Here is a 15,662-nt window from a genome sequence, read left to right as displayed (position 1 = left end):
TTGCAGATAGACACTGAATCATCAGTACTTCTATTACTGGCTTAATTACAGTCAAACATCTTTCTTCCTTTGAATTGAATACATGGTCTCAATTTTAACCAATTTAATAAGTCAGGCTTTTATGATAACAGCAGAAATGGACATTTCCAGACTGCCAAACAACTAAAGTGGTACAGCATCACCACTGAAAAAATATCTCTCAGAGGCAGTATGAAAGCCCTACTCATGTTCTGCTGTGGGAAACAATGAAAGAGGAATGAATCATGAATTAAATCCACTAGTAAGATAATTTTGAGACTTCAATCTTATGTTCCTCCTCAGTGACATTGCATTCCTAGTCACTTTATGGAACATTAACTAAGTTAAAGGGAAAAAAAAAAACAACAAAAAAAAGCCAAACAACAAACTAACCCAAAAACCAGCACACCAAAAAAGTTTTAGGACAGTAAATTCAGTAAGTTTTGTCTCATGGGGTCCAAAACCAGGCATTTGAAAGAGCTTTGGATAAGAAATATGTAATCAGCACATGCAAGGCTTATGAAGCAAGAAGGTATACTTTTGAACTAAAGGAAGAAGAAAAAAATAAAATCTAACAGTAAGATACTTCTAAAACCTAGACCATGTCCAAGATTAGGCCAAGGAAAATTAAAAAAGGGGAAAAAATTAATTGTGCCAATGCAAATCTTTCAATTGCATAAGGAAATTAATTATCTTTTAAGAGCAACAGCTTTATTTCCAAAGATACATTTGCTATTTTGTGGAAAACAATTTGCATTACAGAATTTAGGAGTAGTACAAAAGGTTTCAATTAGAAAAAAAAAAAAAAATACTCTGTGCACTGACTGGGTTCAGGATTAATCTGAACAATGCACACAGTTTATTCCAGAGGTGTACTAACATTTTTTCAGGGACATTCACTGATGGGCCTTTTACTGAGGTCACGGGAAAAAATTTTGTGTGGTGATAAACACACAGTATGTTGTAGACAGGAAAGAGAAAACATAACCTTTTGTAAAAAAATTATGAAATAAACATCCAATGCTGAAACAAACATAGATAATTAAAATAAGTTTAGCACTGATTAGTTTTGCAAAAAAAGTAAGGTATTCTGACAATACGCCACTAGTGAAAATCACTGGTGGAGCACACATAAAACCATTGGTGGATGCTTTAATTTTCTTCTGCAGATACATAATTTTTGATTATTAGACTATGTGACTAAAGCTTTTTCATCAATTCAGAGTAATATTGCCTTAAACAGAAACTACATGGGTGGTACATTTGCTCAAAGAGGACTTGTAAAGCTTAACTGAAGCCTTTCTTATCTTTGTCCTGAATAAAAGAAAGAGATTTTCTAGAAATGTGAGACACTATTATAGACTCTATGCTACACTTACACTGTTAAGACATGCCCAGATCATATAGAGAGGTTATAACAAAACAAAAGCAGTGTTGAAAGTTTTAGACACAGTGGGATCAGAGTAGCGTTAAGTGGCATAAAGTTTTGTGCCATGCAACAGGCTGCATTAGTAACTTGAGGGAATGAGCATATCTCTGTTTTGGGCTCCCTAGAACATGAAAGATTCTGGAAAACCATGTGGTGTCCAGAAAAGGGCTATGGAGATGTAAACCATAAGATGCACATCGTGAAGTAGAGAGGCATCTTTGTTTATGTGGAAAAAAAGAGGACCAACATGGATGTGAGGATCTTCATTTCTGTAGTATACAGAAAACCGAGCCAGATTCTTCTCAGATGCATAATGAAAAGACAAGTCCCAATGGACACTGCTCTAACTGCAGTAAGAGATATTCTACCTGGTTATAAGGAAAAAACTCTTCCCAATGAGGGTGGTCAAGTACTGGAAGAGCTTGCAGAGTGAGAGGTTATTGAATCTCCCCTCTCAGGGACTGTGTAAATTTGCCTGGACAGGGTCCCAAGCAACCTGACTGAATCTAGACATCAGCCTTGGTTTAAATGGGGGCTGAAGTCCAGATGAACTCCAGATGTCCCTTCTGAGATAAACTATTCTTTAATTCTAGGTTTTGAAAATCTGTAAAGCTCTGCTATTTGCAAAACTTCTAGGGCTGCTATGTATACGCAAATCTTCCCCTTTCTTCACATCAGATTGATAACATTTATATAATACACTACTGACTTAATGACTCAAATTCCAAAAGGCCGAAGTGTCTTAAAGGAGATCCACCTAATTTCATACCCTGTGTTATGCTGTTTAGGATATCCCCATCCAGCTTCAAGGAGGAAAATCCATTTTATCTCATACCAATAACTTGATCACTCACAAAGTACTGCTACGGGACAGATACTTAAGAGCATAAAGAAAAAGCTTCCTCTGTACAGACGAAAAGAATGATAGCCACGTTACAAGAGAAACAAGCATTCACATTTCAGGCTGGCCTGCACTGTGCTCCAGACAAAAAAGGCAGCAAAGTTTATGACAAACCACTTTTGAGTGTGCATTTGAAACAGATAAGGACATCTTTTGCCTCTACATCATTATTGTCCTTGAAACAGCAGCCCAAACAAAAAAAAACAAACCTCTAGTATTTGCACTACCCTTCTTTCCCTATTGCTCTGCACCTGTGGTGATCTGGTCCTTCCACTTTGACAGAAGAATCACTGTGACACATTTTTCATATCTGTCAGTGTGATATATAAGTAACAATTTTCTTATATTAAGCCCTAGGGAAATTAGATTATTTGTTAATTAATGTGGACACTCCACTGACAGCTACCACTACTCATTATTTTTTCACTCAACTTCACAATCCTTTGTCTGGCTTAAATGCTTCACACATTCAAATTTAAGGGAAGAACCAGTAAATTTGCCCTGTCATTTCTTAGGGCAGGGAAAAAAGATGCCAGATAAAGATTTTATGACTCAGATTTGGTAAGCATTTTAAGTAAAATCTCATGGTTTGAAATACTCCAGCTTATGGCTCAGTATGTAGAAATCAATGAATTTTGGTTCCAGAATTCACAAATTAAACAGCTGCAAATTCACTTTAAATCCAAGGTCTTACTAATGTTCCAAGTGCTAGAACTGTTTACCCACTTGAAAGTTAGAAGACACGTATTTCACCTCAATATAAAAGCACTTCCCCATTATGAAGGTATTGTAGCAGACTTTCCATTGGTTTATTCTGCTGGAGATTTTTTATAATTTTCATTATATTTCAAAGTTAATTCAGATTTTTTCTCTTTGTATATCAAATAATAAATTACTCCATTACCTTCCTTTTTCATTCCTGCTCGAAAACACTTTTTTAAACGACAATATCTGCATTGATTCCTTTTGTCCTTGTCAACAATACATTGTCGGTTGAATCTATCAGAGACAAGAAAAGGGAAATGTATAAGGCATTAATAAAGTAGCACCCTGATTACAAAGAAGAAAACCAACTAATCTGTCCTGTCAGAATAATGTCTGTAACCACAGACTGTCTTCTTCAGTTGCATTGATTATTCTTCTTTATTAATCAGTTTTGAGAGGTGTTTCATACCTGCTAATTTTTCAGGAATACATGTGTGTGTGTATAAACACATGTATGCACTGGAATAGGCAAGTGCGAAAATTTTGTAGCTATGTACATCATTTACACCTCAACTTATTTGTGAGGTATGTGAGTAACTGGCTCCATTAAATGGTGGTGGAAGGGGAAAAAAAAGAAGAAAAGCTGCAAATAGAAAAAGGAAAGGACAATCAAGGAAAAAGCCAAATGTTGCTGGCATGGAGGAACCCCTCAGCTGCAAAATCATTACCCTTGTCTGGAAGTGTTTACTCCTTCTGGGAGATAACAATGAACAAGCTGCATGTTTCATCACTACAGGTGGCAACCTAAGCAGGAAATGAGAGGCACCAACACAATGAAATAAATTGAGGAAACACATGGAGCATGACACTGCAAGGTGGCTTACCCAGGCTATCATGCACATCTACAGGTGTGCCTAAAGGGAATGCATATGAGCCATTTTCCCCTCTCTCTGTCTAGGTCTGCCTTTTATTCTTTGCATTTATTTGTTAGAAAAACAGACTCTCAAAAGCAGAGTTCTTCCTGAAATCACTTATGTAACCTCTTGACACACCACTTTAGGGGGTATGTCTATGCTATATCACTGTGCTATGTCTATAAGGGAGAGGTTTCCTTATAAGAATATTACACAACCAAAGAAAAGTGTAGGAAACAACATTTTCAGTAACAACACACTCTTACAGAAGTTTTATCATCACCCCATGCAATAGCATGGGGGAAAGAGAATGGGGGTTACAATCAGTTCATCACACGTTTTCTCTGCTGCTGCTTCCTCCTCAAGGGAAGGACTCCTCTCAGACTTCACTTGCTCCAATGTCAGGTTCCTCCAAACAGAGATAGTTCTCCACAAACTTCTCCAATCTTAGTCCTTCCCATGGGCTTAGCTCTTCATGAACTGCTCCAGCATGGGTGCACTCCACAGCATGCAGTTCTTTAGGGCTGCTCCAGCAATGTGTCCCCTGTGGGGGGTCAACAGTCCTGCCAGAAAACATTTTCCAGTGTGGGCTCCTCCTTCCATGGGACCACAGGTCTAACATGGAGCCTGCTGCTGCACAGTCTTCCCATGAGGTCACATCCTTCTTTCAGGCATTCACCTTCTCCAGCAGGGGATCCTCCGTGGGCTGCAGGTGGATTTCTGCTCCCTTGTGGATTTCCATAGCTTTCACAGGAACACCTGCTTCATCATGGTCTGTACCATGGGATGCAGGAGAATCTTTTCTCAGCACTTAAAGCATCTCCACTTCCTCCTTCTCCACTGACCCTGGTGTCTGCAGAGCTGTTCCTCTCCCATGTTCTCACTACTCTCTTCTCTGGCTACAATTTTTTCTGCACAATATTTTTTTTTTCTTCTTAAATACGTAACCCCCAGAGGCACTACCACCAGCTAATAGGTTCAGCTTTTGGAGCTAGCTGGCATTGGCTTCACCAGACTTCTCACAGCTTCTCACAAGAATCCACTTTTGCAGCCCCATCGCTACCAAAATCTTGGCATGGAAACCCAATATACCTCTTCAGTGATTTGTTCAAACTCATTGAATTTTTCATATATTCTGCTCATTACTCACAATGGACAGTATATGGCCCTGAGCCTACACAGATAATTTCATCAAACATGGTGCAGTGTTATATTTAGGCACCATTCAGAAATTAAGACTGCCATTCACACAGACGGGGGGAAATGGCTGCTCAAAACACCTGTGTGTCACACCAAGTGGGAATATGTGAGATGTGTTTGTACAGCCCTTAAAACAAGACTCATAAATCTTAGCTTTCTATTCAGAAGCTACCTTCATAAGGAAAGAATTTTAGAAAGCAGTTAAGAATTACAGTTTTCACATTGCACTGAAAATATGAGCATTTTTCCTTTTTCTTTTAGACAACCTTTGTAATCATATATAAAAGAGTGAAACAGCTTCTGAGTGATGTAATGATATCAAAAATATCATCAAGAATCTGGAACATAGTTTTTGGAATGTGTAATATCAAGTAGCATTCTTTAAGAAAAAGCTGAAAATCCCCTGACATAGTTTGAAAATTCTGATAAAGTCTGAATATAATTTTTACTTAAATTCATTAATTTAGTGCCTCTAGATTAACTTTTGAAATACCTGCATGAATAGACGTGGTTTTTCCTTATGCTACGTCTAAAAAATCCCTTGCATCCATCACAGCTGGAAGCACCATAATGTTTTCCGGTCGCTCTGTCTCCACATATTGCACAGAGACTACTGACCCCATTGTCAGCAGCATTCATGTTGACAGCTTCTCCTGAACTGTCTGACAAGAGACAAGAACATACATAGTTATGAATAAGACTTCCAAAAACCACCCCATAAGCAAGTTGCACCTAAACAGAGGCTTTTTCTGGCCTTTTCTCTTAATTGCCACTTAAAATTTATATAGCTATCTAATTACATCTGGTTCTTACAGACAGGAACACTTTCAAAGTGATAGAGATGTTAAATAAATTTACAAAGTTCAGAACAAATAATCATGTTCTAAAATCTGTTCAGCTGAAGGGTTAAAAATGAAAGTGCACTTCTGGATTTATAATTACACATACATTCCTACTAACATGAGGAGGAACTTCAGCACAGAACAGTTTTAATTGGTAAAGATCTCATGTGTATCAGTTTTCATGGCAATTACTGGCAACTCTCATACAAAGATTTGTGACCTTAAAAAAAAGAAACTAAAAAAAAGGGTTTTGCACAACTTAATAAAAAAAATAAAACATGCTAAATACACTATTATTTCCTTGAAGATATTTTTGACAGGAGCACTGATGCAATCTTTCCTTGCACAGAATATTAGCTACATGATTAACAATTAGTCACTGAATATGGTAAACACTAATGAATAAATTCACCTGAAATCAAACCAGATATATTTATTTTTTGAATCACAATGTTAATAGACATGTTCAAAGAAACAATTGCAAAAGAGTTTTTTCTGTTTTGCTTCTGGTTTAAATGGAAGGAAAATATACCCTAAACATTTGTAGCTGTTTTGTCCAGGAGAGAAGAGACTGCCACATTAATTAGATATGCACACAAATTCAGAAGTCAAGTATATGAGTTCATGAGCAGTATGGACGATGAACAGTAAAACTGTTAATATTGATACATAATGTTACTTATATTGTATAGATCCAACTGAAATGTATAACACAAATACATTATACAATAATCATTGTGTCCCACAGTTTAAAAGTTAGAGTACTTTAGATAGAGAGAAGCAATCTTTCTGTTCTGTTTTGTTTTACAGAGCTGTAATTGATAGAAATTACATTAAAAATATTAAATAAAATCTTAGAATTAAAAATTCAGTTCTGTAAATAATTGATTTTAAAATTAGGATTTTCATGACTGCAAATTTGTAAACTATTTTTAAAATAGGTTACATAATTGCTTTAAAAAAATATAAGACCTTATTTTATTTGGTATAATTCTAAAACAAATGTCTAGAAGATTGGCCTGATGTTGAAAAATTCTTTGATTTCAAAAGAACTGTGTAATCTGCCTGAATGTGGCTTGTTAAACTTCTATAAATTTTCCTGATTAATTTAAACAGCTAGAAAAGATACACAGGAAGGTTCAAAAAGGGCAGCTTTCAGTTCCAAACTAGCACTGTAACAAGACAATGATCTTATAAATGTTGTAAGAAAATACATAGGCTAAACTCAAAGCAAACTTTAAACAAAAAATGGCTGCACCTGACAACTAATAATTATCAAGCTAATCACTTAGAGGGATAATTTAACCAGCTCTATCTCCACCACATAATGCAACCAAGCACAACCTCCCTAATCTGCCTTCCCATTTTATTTAACATTAACAGATCCAAAAGGGTGCTATTCAGCAAAAAACAAATGACCAATGAAATACCCATATTAGAACAAAAAGCAGAGAAATCATCTACAGTTATATAATCATTGTTGATAGTTACAAATTTAGTTAGTGCATAAAGTTCTGGTTTTTCTTCCTAAATCAATAACCAAATCTACTCTTCTGTTTACTAAGCTTGCTGTAATTTAACATCAGAAAATCAGATACAACTTAAAGCCCAACAATAAAAACCTAATGAGGTTCTATATGGCAGGAATTTGTGGAAGTGCAGGTGCTAAATATTTTTCCCGCAATTCGCTACATATTGGTTCTGCCTTTTAAAAATACATACTACTGTAGATGTATGAATTATACTTTAAGACACAATAAGCCAACATATTTAGTGTATTAAAATATCTGAAAGGCCATTTTTGAGTAGTTTAACTTGCCTAATAGCTTTATTCACTTTTTTTTTGTTGGTACTCAATGGAAGAATGAAATAGTATACTTTCTATTTCAAGCATAAATTATTGACAAAACTTCTCAAAAATTGCATATTAAAAAATCTGCCTAAAGTGTTACATTAGCCAAATGCAAATACTTCTTCTCAACTAAACATTATCCTCTAGGAAGCTGATATGATTCTTTTAAAATCACTCTTGTGCATATATACACTTAGCTAGAAAGGCTAAATTAACCCTTAAATTAAAAAAAAAAAAAATAGTCCAATTAGAAGTTAGGCATGAAGAAACAGTAGCTAATTTTTTTCACAAGCTTCTGGAGAATTTTGTCCTGTTCTTCTGAAAATTATATACTAAATACACTTCCACGTCCAAATTGTCAATACTAGTTATTCATTCCTCTTACAGTAAATAAAACAACCGCTGAATAGACCATTTTTTCCCTTTGATTAACTGACTGGTGACAGTACAGCTACTTTATTATATGTAACCTCTCTTTTATTTTCCTTAAAGAATTATAATGTTACTAACTCAGAGTCAGCGATGAAGTGTAAGAGAGCAGATTTGTAGTTTGAAAACAACCCCCAAATGCTCCATTAATAAAACATTTAACTAACACCTTATAGCATTACTAAACTTCACTTTTTCTGTTAACTGGCTTGAATTTGCCTCACAGGGAAGAACTCACCATTGCCATTATACAGAATCTGCATAGTTTCGAACTCCAGTGCTGTATAAGTTGGATCTAAAACTTCACTGTAGTTTGCCATTTCCATGTCCAGTACTGGTTCTGAGAGCCGCATCATTGAATGCAAAAGCAGTGAAAAAGCTGTTCAAATGTACAACCTTCCCATTCTGTTTCACAGTGATTGATAATCCAAAGTTAACTATAACTGTGTCACTTACGTGCAGCAATGGGAGGAGCTGGAAAAGTGCTTCTGCATGCTGTATTTTACCTGGGTATTTTTTTTCTTTTATGATACAGTGCAACCCTTCTGATAATCTTGGAATGCTTTATGAAATTATCTTATCAGGAGTTGTATTGGTTCCAGTTCTTCCAAGAACCCAAGGACGTGCAGGAAGCTTCCTATCCCTCATGCTTTGCTGCACATTTTGCTGTCAGTGTGTGGTACAAACAGTTCTAAACAAACTACTCTGGTTGTTCTGTGTAGAGACTGTAACTTCATATGGTATTTTGCTCACTCACTTCAGAACAATAAGGAAATGTGATATGACTATGGACTATCTCAAACTATACCCAAATCACCCACCTACATATTTAAAAGACAGTTGTAAAATCTCCCATTTTACAGCTCCTAGTGTTCTTTCCCATTGGCAATGACTTAGCTGTGTAGGCATCCTTAAGCAAGGCTTCAAGTCACACAAGTCTGCAGCAAGGCCAGCTCATAAATCCCCTCCATCACACACTGTGCTGCTGCAATGGCTCCAGACACTGTACCCTGCAGCCTCTCAGACAGTGACTTCCTGCTCTAACCGTTCTTCATAAAAGATGTGATGGCTGCATGGCATTTCCAAGCACCACTAAGATGTACAGGAGGAAAAGAAATTAATCACCTTCTCTGTAATGAAGCATCTCTGGGTTGATCTACACCTCATCAGTTGATAGACATGGCGTGTTAAACCCAGTTAAAAACCCTCCTGTAAAGCTGCTTGAATATGTGCCAAATATATAGCTGAACAGCAGAATTTCACTTGCTAATCTGGTGCTTCGAAATGTTGGATAGCAGAATTTCAAATGTTATTATTCTCAATACATTTCTTTACAGAAAACTACCCTTTACACTGCTGAAAACCAGTTACATAAGGATTACATATATAGGAAAATTATCCAGTTTATGCCTAATTAACAAGAGCTAGTAACTATATATACAGCATTGAAATGCGTATTTGAATGGAAAAGTGTCCGCAGTTCCTACGCAGTAAAAGTAGCTGTAAAAGGGCACTGTAAACCAACTCTTTGATTAAATAAATAAATAAACAAATATTTTAAAGAGGAATTTATGATAGACAAGTTGCCCATGAAGGAGGAAAGTTTACACAAAAGACCCAGGAAAAAAAGCTTTTCAAAATTCATCCTTCTGATATCCATGTCCTCAGGGTTACCTGAGCATCATAAATCATCCTGGCTCCTTGTGGACATGTAGATGCAGTCTCAGGCCAGTTCTCCTCCTGATTTCAGCAGAGCCTAGTAACATAATTATGACAACAGGATTCTTGTATAATTCACAGACCTATCCTAAACCAAAGCATATTTACAGTTGTGTTACTGCTTGAAAAACTTCACCTCAGATTTTGGAGGGTCTCCACAGGGCCAGTCCTTTTCAACCTACTGCTATTAATTTTCCTTTAAACCATTCATCCGTTATTATATTTAATGAGATATCAAAAAAATGCAAAAGTTACTTCTTAAAAAGAGCAACTGATATGACCACAAATACTTCCTATACACTAGAGAAGACAAATAATACAAAAAATAGCAGTTTTAAAGATATTTAAGAATATGGCTGAAATTTTAGAATATTTTCTGTTTACAATTATGGAAAACAATTACTGAGAAAGTATCATTTCAGAGTACTGGAAGTGTACAAGTTTTCACAGTTTTTAAACACACCTAATATTTTTTTCTTTTACTTAAAGAAGTATATTAAATCAAGATTGATGAAAAGCTATCTGTTGACAGCCAATATTGTTTAGGAAATCACTGTAATTTCATCATGAGATGGAATAATTTTATATTACCTGATGACTTAGTTTGAAAGTTTCTTCTGCAGCAGAATTTGTTGTATTTACTACAAACATTTGTTGTATTTGTATAGTATTTGCTATAAAGCTAAATATGAGTTACATAAGAAATGATTCATTGCCTTAATATGGCAATTATGCTACTTAACATAATATAAAAAGGCTTACATGTTAACTAGAATTATCTATTGTTCTTCAGTGTATACTTTTTGATAATATGTTCTATAAATATTATCTGGCTCTTTAATACCAAAAGCATATCCATTGCATATTTTTTATTTCAAAATGCCAGTCCTGAAAACATTTTGGCATATAAGTAAATTTAAAATAAGGGAATGAATGGAAGATGGAAGATATCACATATGACATGATCAAATCCTGCTATTCCCTCTGCTATTAGCAGAACTTCTTGAATGCTGCCAAAACAGGTCCCTTAGTGACTGCTAAAGAGAGGGAATGAATTGACCCTTCATACTTCTGTCATATAAAAACTCATTTCAATTGATTTTTTAATATGGAAAAATGTATGCTATAGGAAAGACATTCTTTAGACTATTTTTTCATGTTTTGCTAAGGAAACTTCTTACAGTCAAATCTTTCACTCATAAAAATGTGCTTTCTGGGGGATTTTTTGGCATCATGAAGTACATCATGAACAATTAATGTATACTAAATCACTATGGTAAAATATTAATATGTTTTCTTTCAGCCTTAGGTGAATTAGAATGCATTCCTGGAATTAGAGCAGTTGACGAAAGAAGCTGACGATGAACAGCTTCTGCTCTTATGTCAGTTCAAGCTTTATATTGTTCACTAATATTCAGACAGCAGATTTCCTTTCATGTTGGACACCTTTTTTCAAATTCATTCAGAATTGACACTGCAGCTTGTAGTATAAAATAGTCTAAGTTAAGTCACCTACTACTGACACCCAAGAAATATCAGCCTAAGGTAAGCAAAAGTTTTAAAACTGTGTAATTAGTCAAACTGCTTAGCACTTCTTTGAGATAAGTGATAATGTAAATTTAAGTAAGAAATAACTTCTCAAAGTAAATTTTGCAATAATTGTTAAGAGAAAGCCACACAATAATGCTTTTGTTCATGTGGTTTTCTTACTTTTTTTCTTTAAAACTCATGACCTCAGGATCACATACAGAAAGCATTCCTATCTTATCTTTAAGACTATTAACTCTGTTAATTGTTCAGCTCTCCATATTAAATGTAATCATTCTTTCTGACTGTGGTATAAAATACAACACAATCTAATAAAATCAAGGTTATTTCCATAAAAGTCTTCCTGATATTAAAAACAAATCTGAAACTACTACCACTACTGAAACAGTTTTGGTTTTCTCTTTTTTTTTTCTTTTTCTTTTTTTTCCAATAAGTAGCAATATGTCCTTTTACCTTTTCCACTTAGTAAGAAATGTAGGTTGCCAAAAAAAATGTGTTAATTCAAATGTATTTTTTTTTCTTGTTTCCTATGTATTCTGGGTAAGAACACACCTTGATTCTATTTCCTGCTTTGCAAGTACAGTGAGTTGTGGTGAACATACTTGGAAGGCATTCTATTTTGTCAACAACCTGTAGTACTATCCAGAATGCGGGCAAAACACACATTTTGATCTGTTTCCCCTCCTGACAGTTGGCACGTGTAGGACAAGGTATGCATTGAGGCCATACTAAAAATCCCTAAAGAAACTGTATGAGCTGAGCCAGAATGCCACCTTACTATAGTAAAATCCAAACTTCCAAGCCAGAGAGTTTATTTGCCAAAAGCTTGCTACCCAGGAAGCAGTGTGAAAATTTCCGCACACCCGTGAGCAATCTCCTCTTTGGCTTACAAAGATACACACCCACATAATACCACAGACTGAGTTTCCCTCTCCTGGAACACACCCTCAGTGGCAGTAAGAACACTGCTACTCACCATCACATCAGCTCTGCTGACACCCACCCCCAAGTGCTTCATACATGGTCCATGAGTAATGACTGGGAAATGTTTGCTTGTATTCTAAAACATAAAATTTTGCCATGTTTGACATGGAAAGCTTTGTAACACTGTGACTTTATTTGATAGAGATTTCTGGTGCTTTTTTTTTTTTTTTTTTTTTTAATAAATAAAAATGTTAAGAGTTGAATCAGATCTAAAAATCAATGATAAAGTATAAATGTGTATTAAAGTACAAATGTGTATTACCAAGCTTCTTCAAAAAGAAATAACCTTTTTGCCTAACACCTAGGTAACATGATGTAAACATGGCATGGCTACAGTCCTCTACAACTCAAAGATATTGCAGCAAGGCTTGTAATGTCATGCTCTCTCTCCCTCCCCCGCCCCCAAAAAAGTTAAAGAGCTAAACAAGGACAAAGTTGATTTTGAGCTGGTTAATGTGAGAGGATTTTTAAGAATAATTTGTGAATCATGAGAACAAATATACAGCACAAAAGCTTCCACTAAGGTGACCAAAGGCATCATCTCATACTACTCAAACCCAGTACCATCACCTTCAACAAGTAAATTTATGGCACTTAGACTTTTTACTTTGTCCTAAAAATATAGTGGTTAAACAAAACACTAGGAAGGAGAAGTCAGTACCAGAACTGAATAACAGGTTTTCACAGCATGCTTATTAGGCAAGGTGGTAAGATTAGCTGCAACAAATCATGCCAGGTGAAACTGAAGTGCAGATCTTTGTGGGAAATCCAGGCTAAGCCTGTTTTCATTACTCACATTTTTAGACACTTAGACCACCCCAGGCATTCTTTAGAAAGCAGATTCTTGCATATATTGAATTTGCCTCTTTTTTAAGTTAACTTGGTCATTTGTTACGTTGAGTCCCACTCTAACATACAGCATATTTAGCTTTCTTTTATAAGTTATGTTGAGGGTTGTGTTTATTTTTTTTTTTTTTCATTTTGGCGTAACAGGGAATGGACAATTATCGTGAGGTCTGATTGTCTTCCTATTTATGTTCTTGGTTTAAACTATTGTTTGTCTAACAACCAGCTATAACTTCAATGGTCATGAATGTGAATAAATATAAAAAACAAAGAACATGCCTGGTGTCTGACTTGTCAAATACTATGGGAATTACACCCTACATCACTCTTTAGAGTTTGAAATAATCCCAAAATAGTTACTAAAATGTCAATGAGTAATCTACATCAGAGTGTCAAAGCTGAGTAAGAGATCTAGTACTCCAAATTCTTTGATGAGCAATTTACAATTTTAATCTTGCATCCACTTTAGCATTTGCCCTGTCAAAGGGGAAATATCAAAGGAGTATGAAAGCTCTAAAATATTTTGAGCCTGAAGAATAGTTGCTGCAGGATAATTTTAAGGATAATTTACACTTGCTGAGGTCATAGCCTGCTTTCAGATTCTCCCTCTCTATTCCAAATATAATTTGCTCCATCTTATTCTAAAAGGATAAATGATTTATTTATTCACTTTATATACCACAGTGTCATTGAGGGGATATGATGCTAGGATAGCAACAGTAATATAATGGTGTCATATGCAAAGAGATGTTACATCCACTCTTAAGGTGAAGGTAGACAAAGCTATCTGGTTTATTTGACTTTATTTATCACTTACACATGCACACATATATCAATGAGTGAGCTGGGTAGCATCTCACAAAGTATAAGACACATTGCAGTTCACAAATCCTCAGTTGTGCTGTCTCTTTTACAGAAAGGTGTTTTGAGGATGATTCTCACATTATAGTCACTCACAATCTTCACAGAGCAAAATTAAGACAGTATATTCTTCATTTTGCAGATGTCCCATGCTACTGTTTGTCAATGGTTTAGTGAAACCCATGGTGCATCTGTGACAGCCTTTTAGCAAATAATACCACCTGTATGAAATATTCGAAGAAAAGCCATCTCATAGCCAAGAGGTCAAACATGGACCATTGCATTACGGGCCATCACTAAATGTCAACAGCTAGCTGCACAGCTGCACTGAGGGACAGCATTGTGTCAGGGTGATGGAAGAGCCAAGGCCACAATGGCGCAGTTGAAGTAGCACATTTCTGTGGGAAGATTTAGAAGGATGAGTAATGGTGAAGTGGAAGCTTGAAGACAGTCATTCATAAAGGAGGCTGAGGGATGTCCTCATTGGTCTCTACAGCTTTCTGAAGACAGGAAGTAGAGAGCATGGAGATGCTGATCTCTTCTCCCTTATATCCAGAGATATGGTGAATGGGAATGGTTCAAAGCTGTGTCAGGGGAGGTTTAGAGTGGGCATTGGGAATAATTTTTTTACCAGAGGGTGGTTGAACATATAAGATTTTCCAGAGAGGTGATAAGTGCCCTAGGTCTGCCAGTGTCTATGAGGCATTTGAACAATGCTCATCAAGGTTTTAATTTGATCAGTGATTATTTGATCAGGCAGTTAGACTAGATAGCTGTTCTAAGTCCCTTTCAACTGGGACATTCTATTCTGTTCCAGTCTCATCTACTCTAGTGTATCCTAATATTTTCTATTCAGTCAAAACACAGTATGCCAGATACAAGGGCTAGGCAGTAAAGATTGAAGACACAGTTAAGTTCTTTTGCCTAGCCATTCCAGGAGGTTATCCACAGTAGATTCCAAGCCATGTAGATATCAAATGTTATGCAGATTTAAAATCTTGTTTTATGTACACAGATGTTTATATGTAAGTATGAACACACAGGATTTTATTGTCAATATTTTTGTGACAGATGAATTTGCCTCTTGAATTATCACTGAGTATACCTACAAAAATTAATCTGACAGGGGGAAAGTCTCCCTCCTACATCCAGATTCTTAGTAATTCTTCATATTGTATTGTCCATTCTCTCCATGAACTAATAGCAAATTTGTGTTTTGCCAGTTCAATCAATTTCTGTACTTGCTTTGTGTCCAGATTAACAGTAGATTTCCTAACCCTATCTGAGGTTAGCAGACACTATGAGAAAATTGTGCATATCTATCTGAAGGAAGAATAAAAACCAGGATACTTTTGCTTTACATTGTAACAGATTAGGTTTACTGTTATGTATGTGAATTACTATTAAGTAGAAT

At 35.7% G+C, this 15,662-nt stretch overlaps 1 protein-coding gene across 5 annotated transcripts in view; it reads right to left on the bottom strand.

Moving 5' to 3' along the window:
* Positions 1-15,662, bottom strand: part of HNF4G (hepatocyte nuclear factor 4 gamma) — a 62,567-nt gene that overhangs the window by 13,677 nt on the left and 33,228 nt on the right. For 2 of the 5 annotated variants that reach the window (XM_058833517.1, XM_058833516.1), the window contains 2 exons: positions 5,661-5,829; positions 3,253-3,347 (listed from right to left, as the gene is read on the bottom strand). In XM_058833517.1, the coding sequence (XP_058689500.1) occupies positions 3,253-3,347; positions 5,661-5,806 (241 nt within the window). In that variant the 5' untranslated portion in view covers positions 5,807-5,829. Of the gene's footprint in view, positions 1-3,252; positions 3,348-5,660; positions 5,830-8,528; positions 8,672-9,964; positions 9,984-12,533; positions 12,553-15,662 lie in introns of those variants that run through there. The other 3 variants (XM_058833518.1, XM_058833519.1, XM_058833515.1) reach the window with 3 other exon arrangements.

Source organism: Poecile atricapillus, chromosome 2 (assembly GCF_030490865.1).
Source record: "Poecile atricapillus isolate bPoeAtr1 chromosome 2, bPoeAtr1.hap1, whole genome shotgun sequence".
NCBI lineage: Eukaryota > Metazoa > Chordata > Aves > Passeriformes > Paridae > Poecile > Poecile atricapillus.
This window is presented reverse-complemented; position numbering and strand designations above follow the sequence as displayed.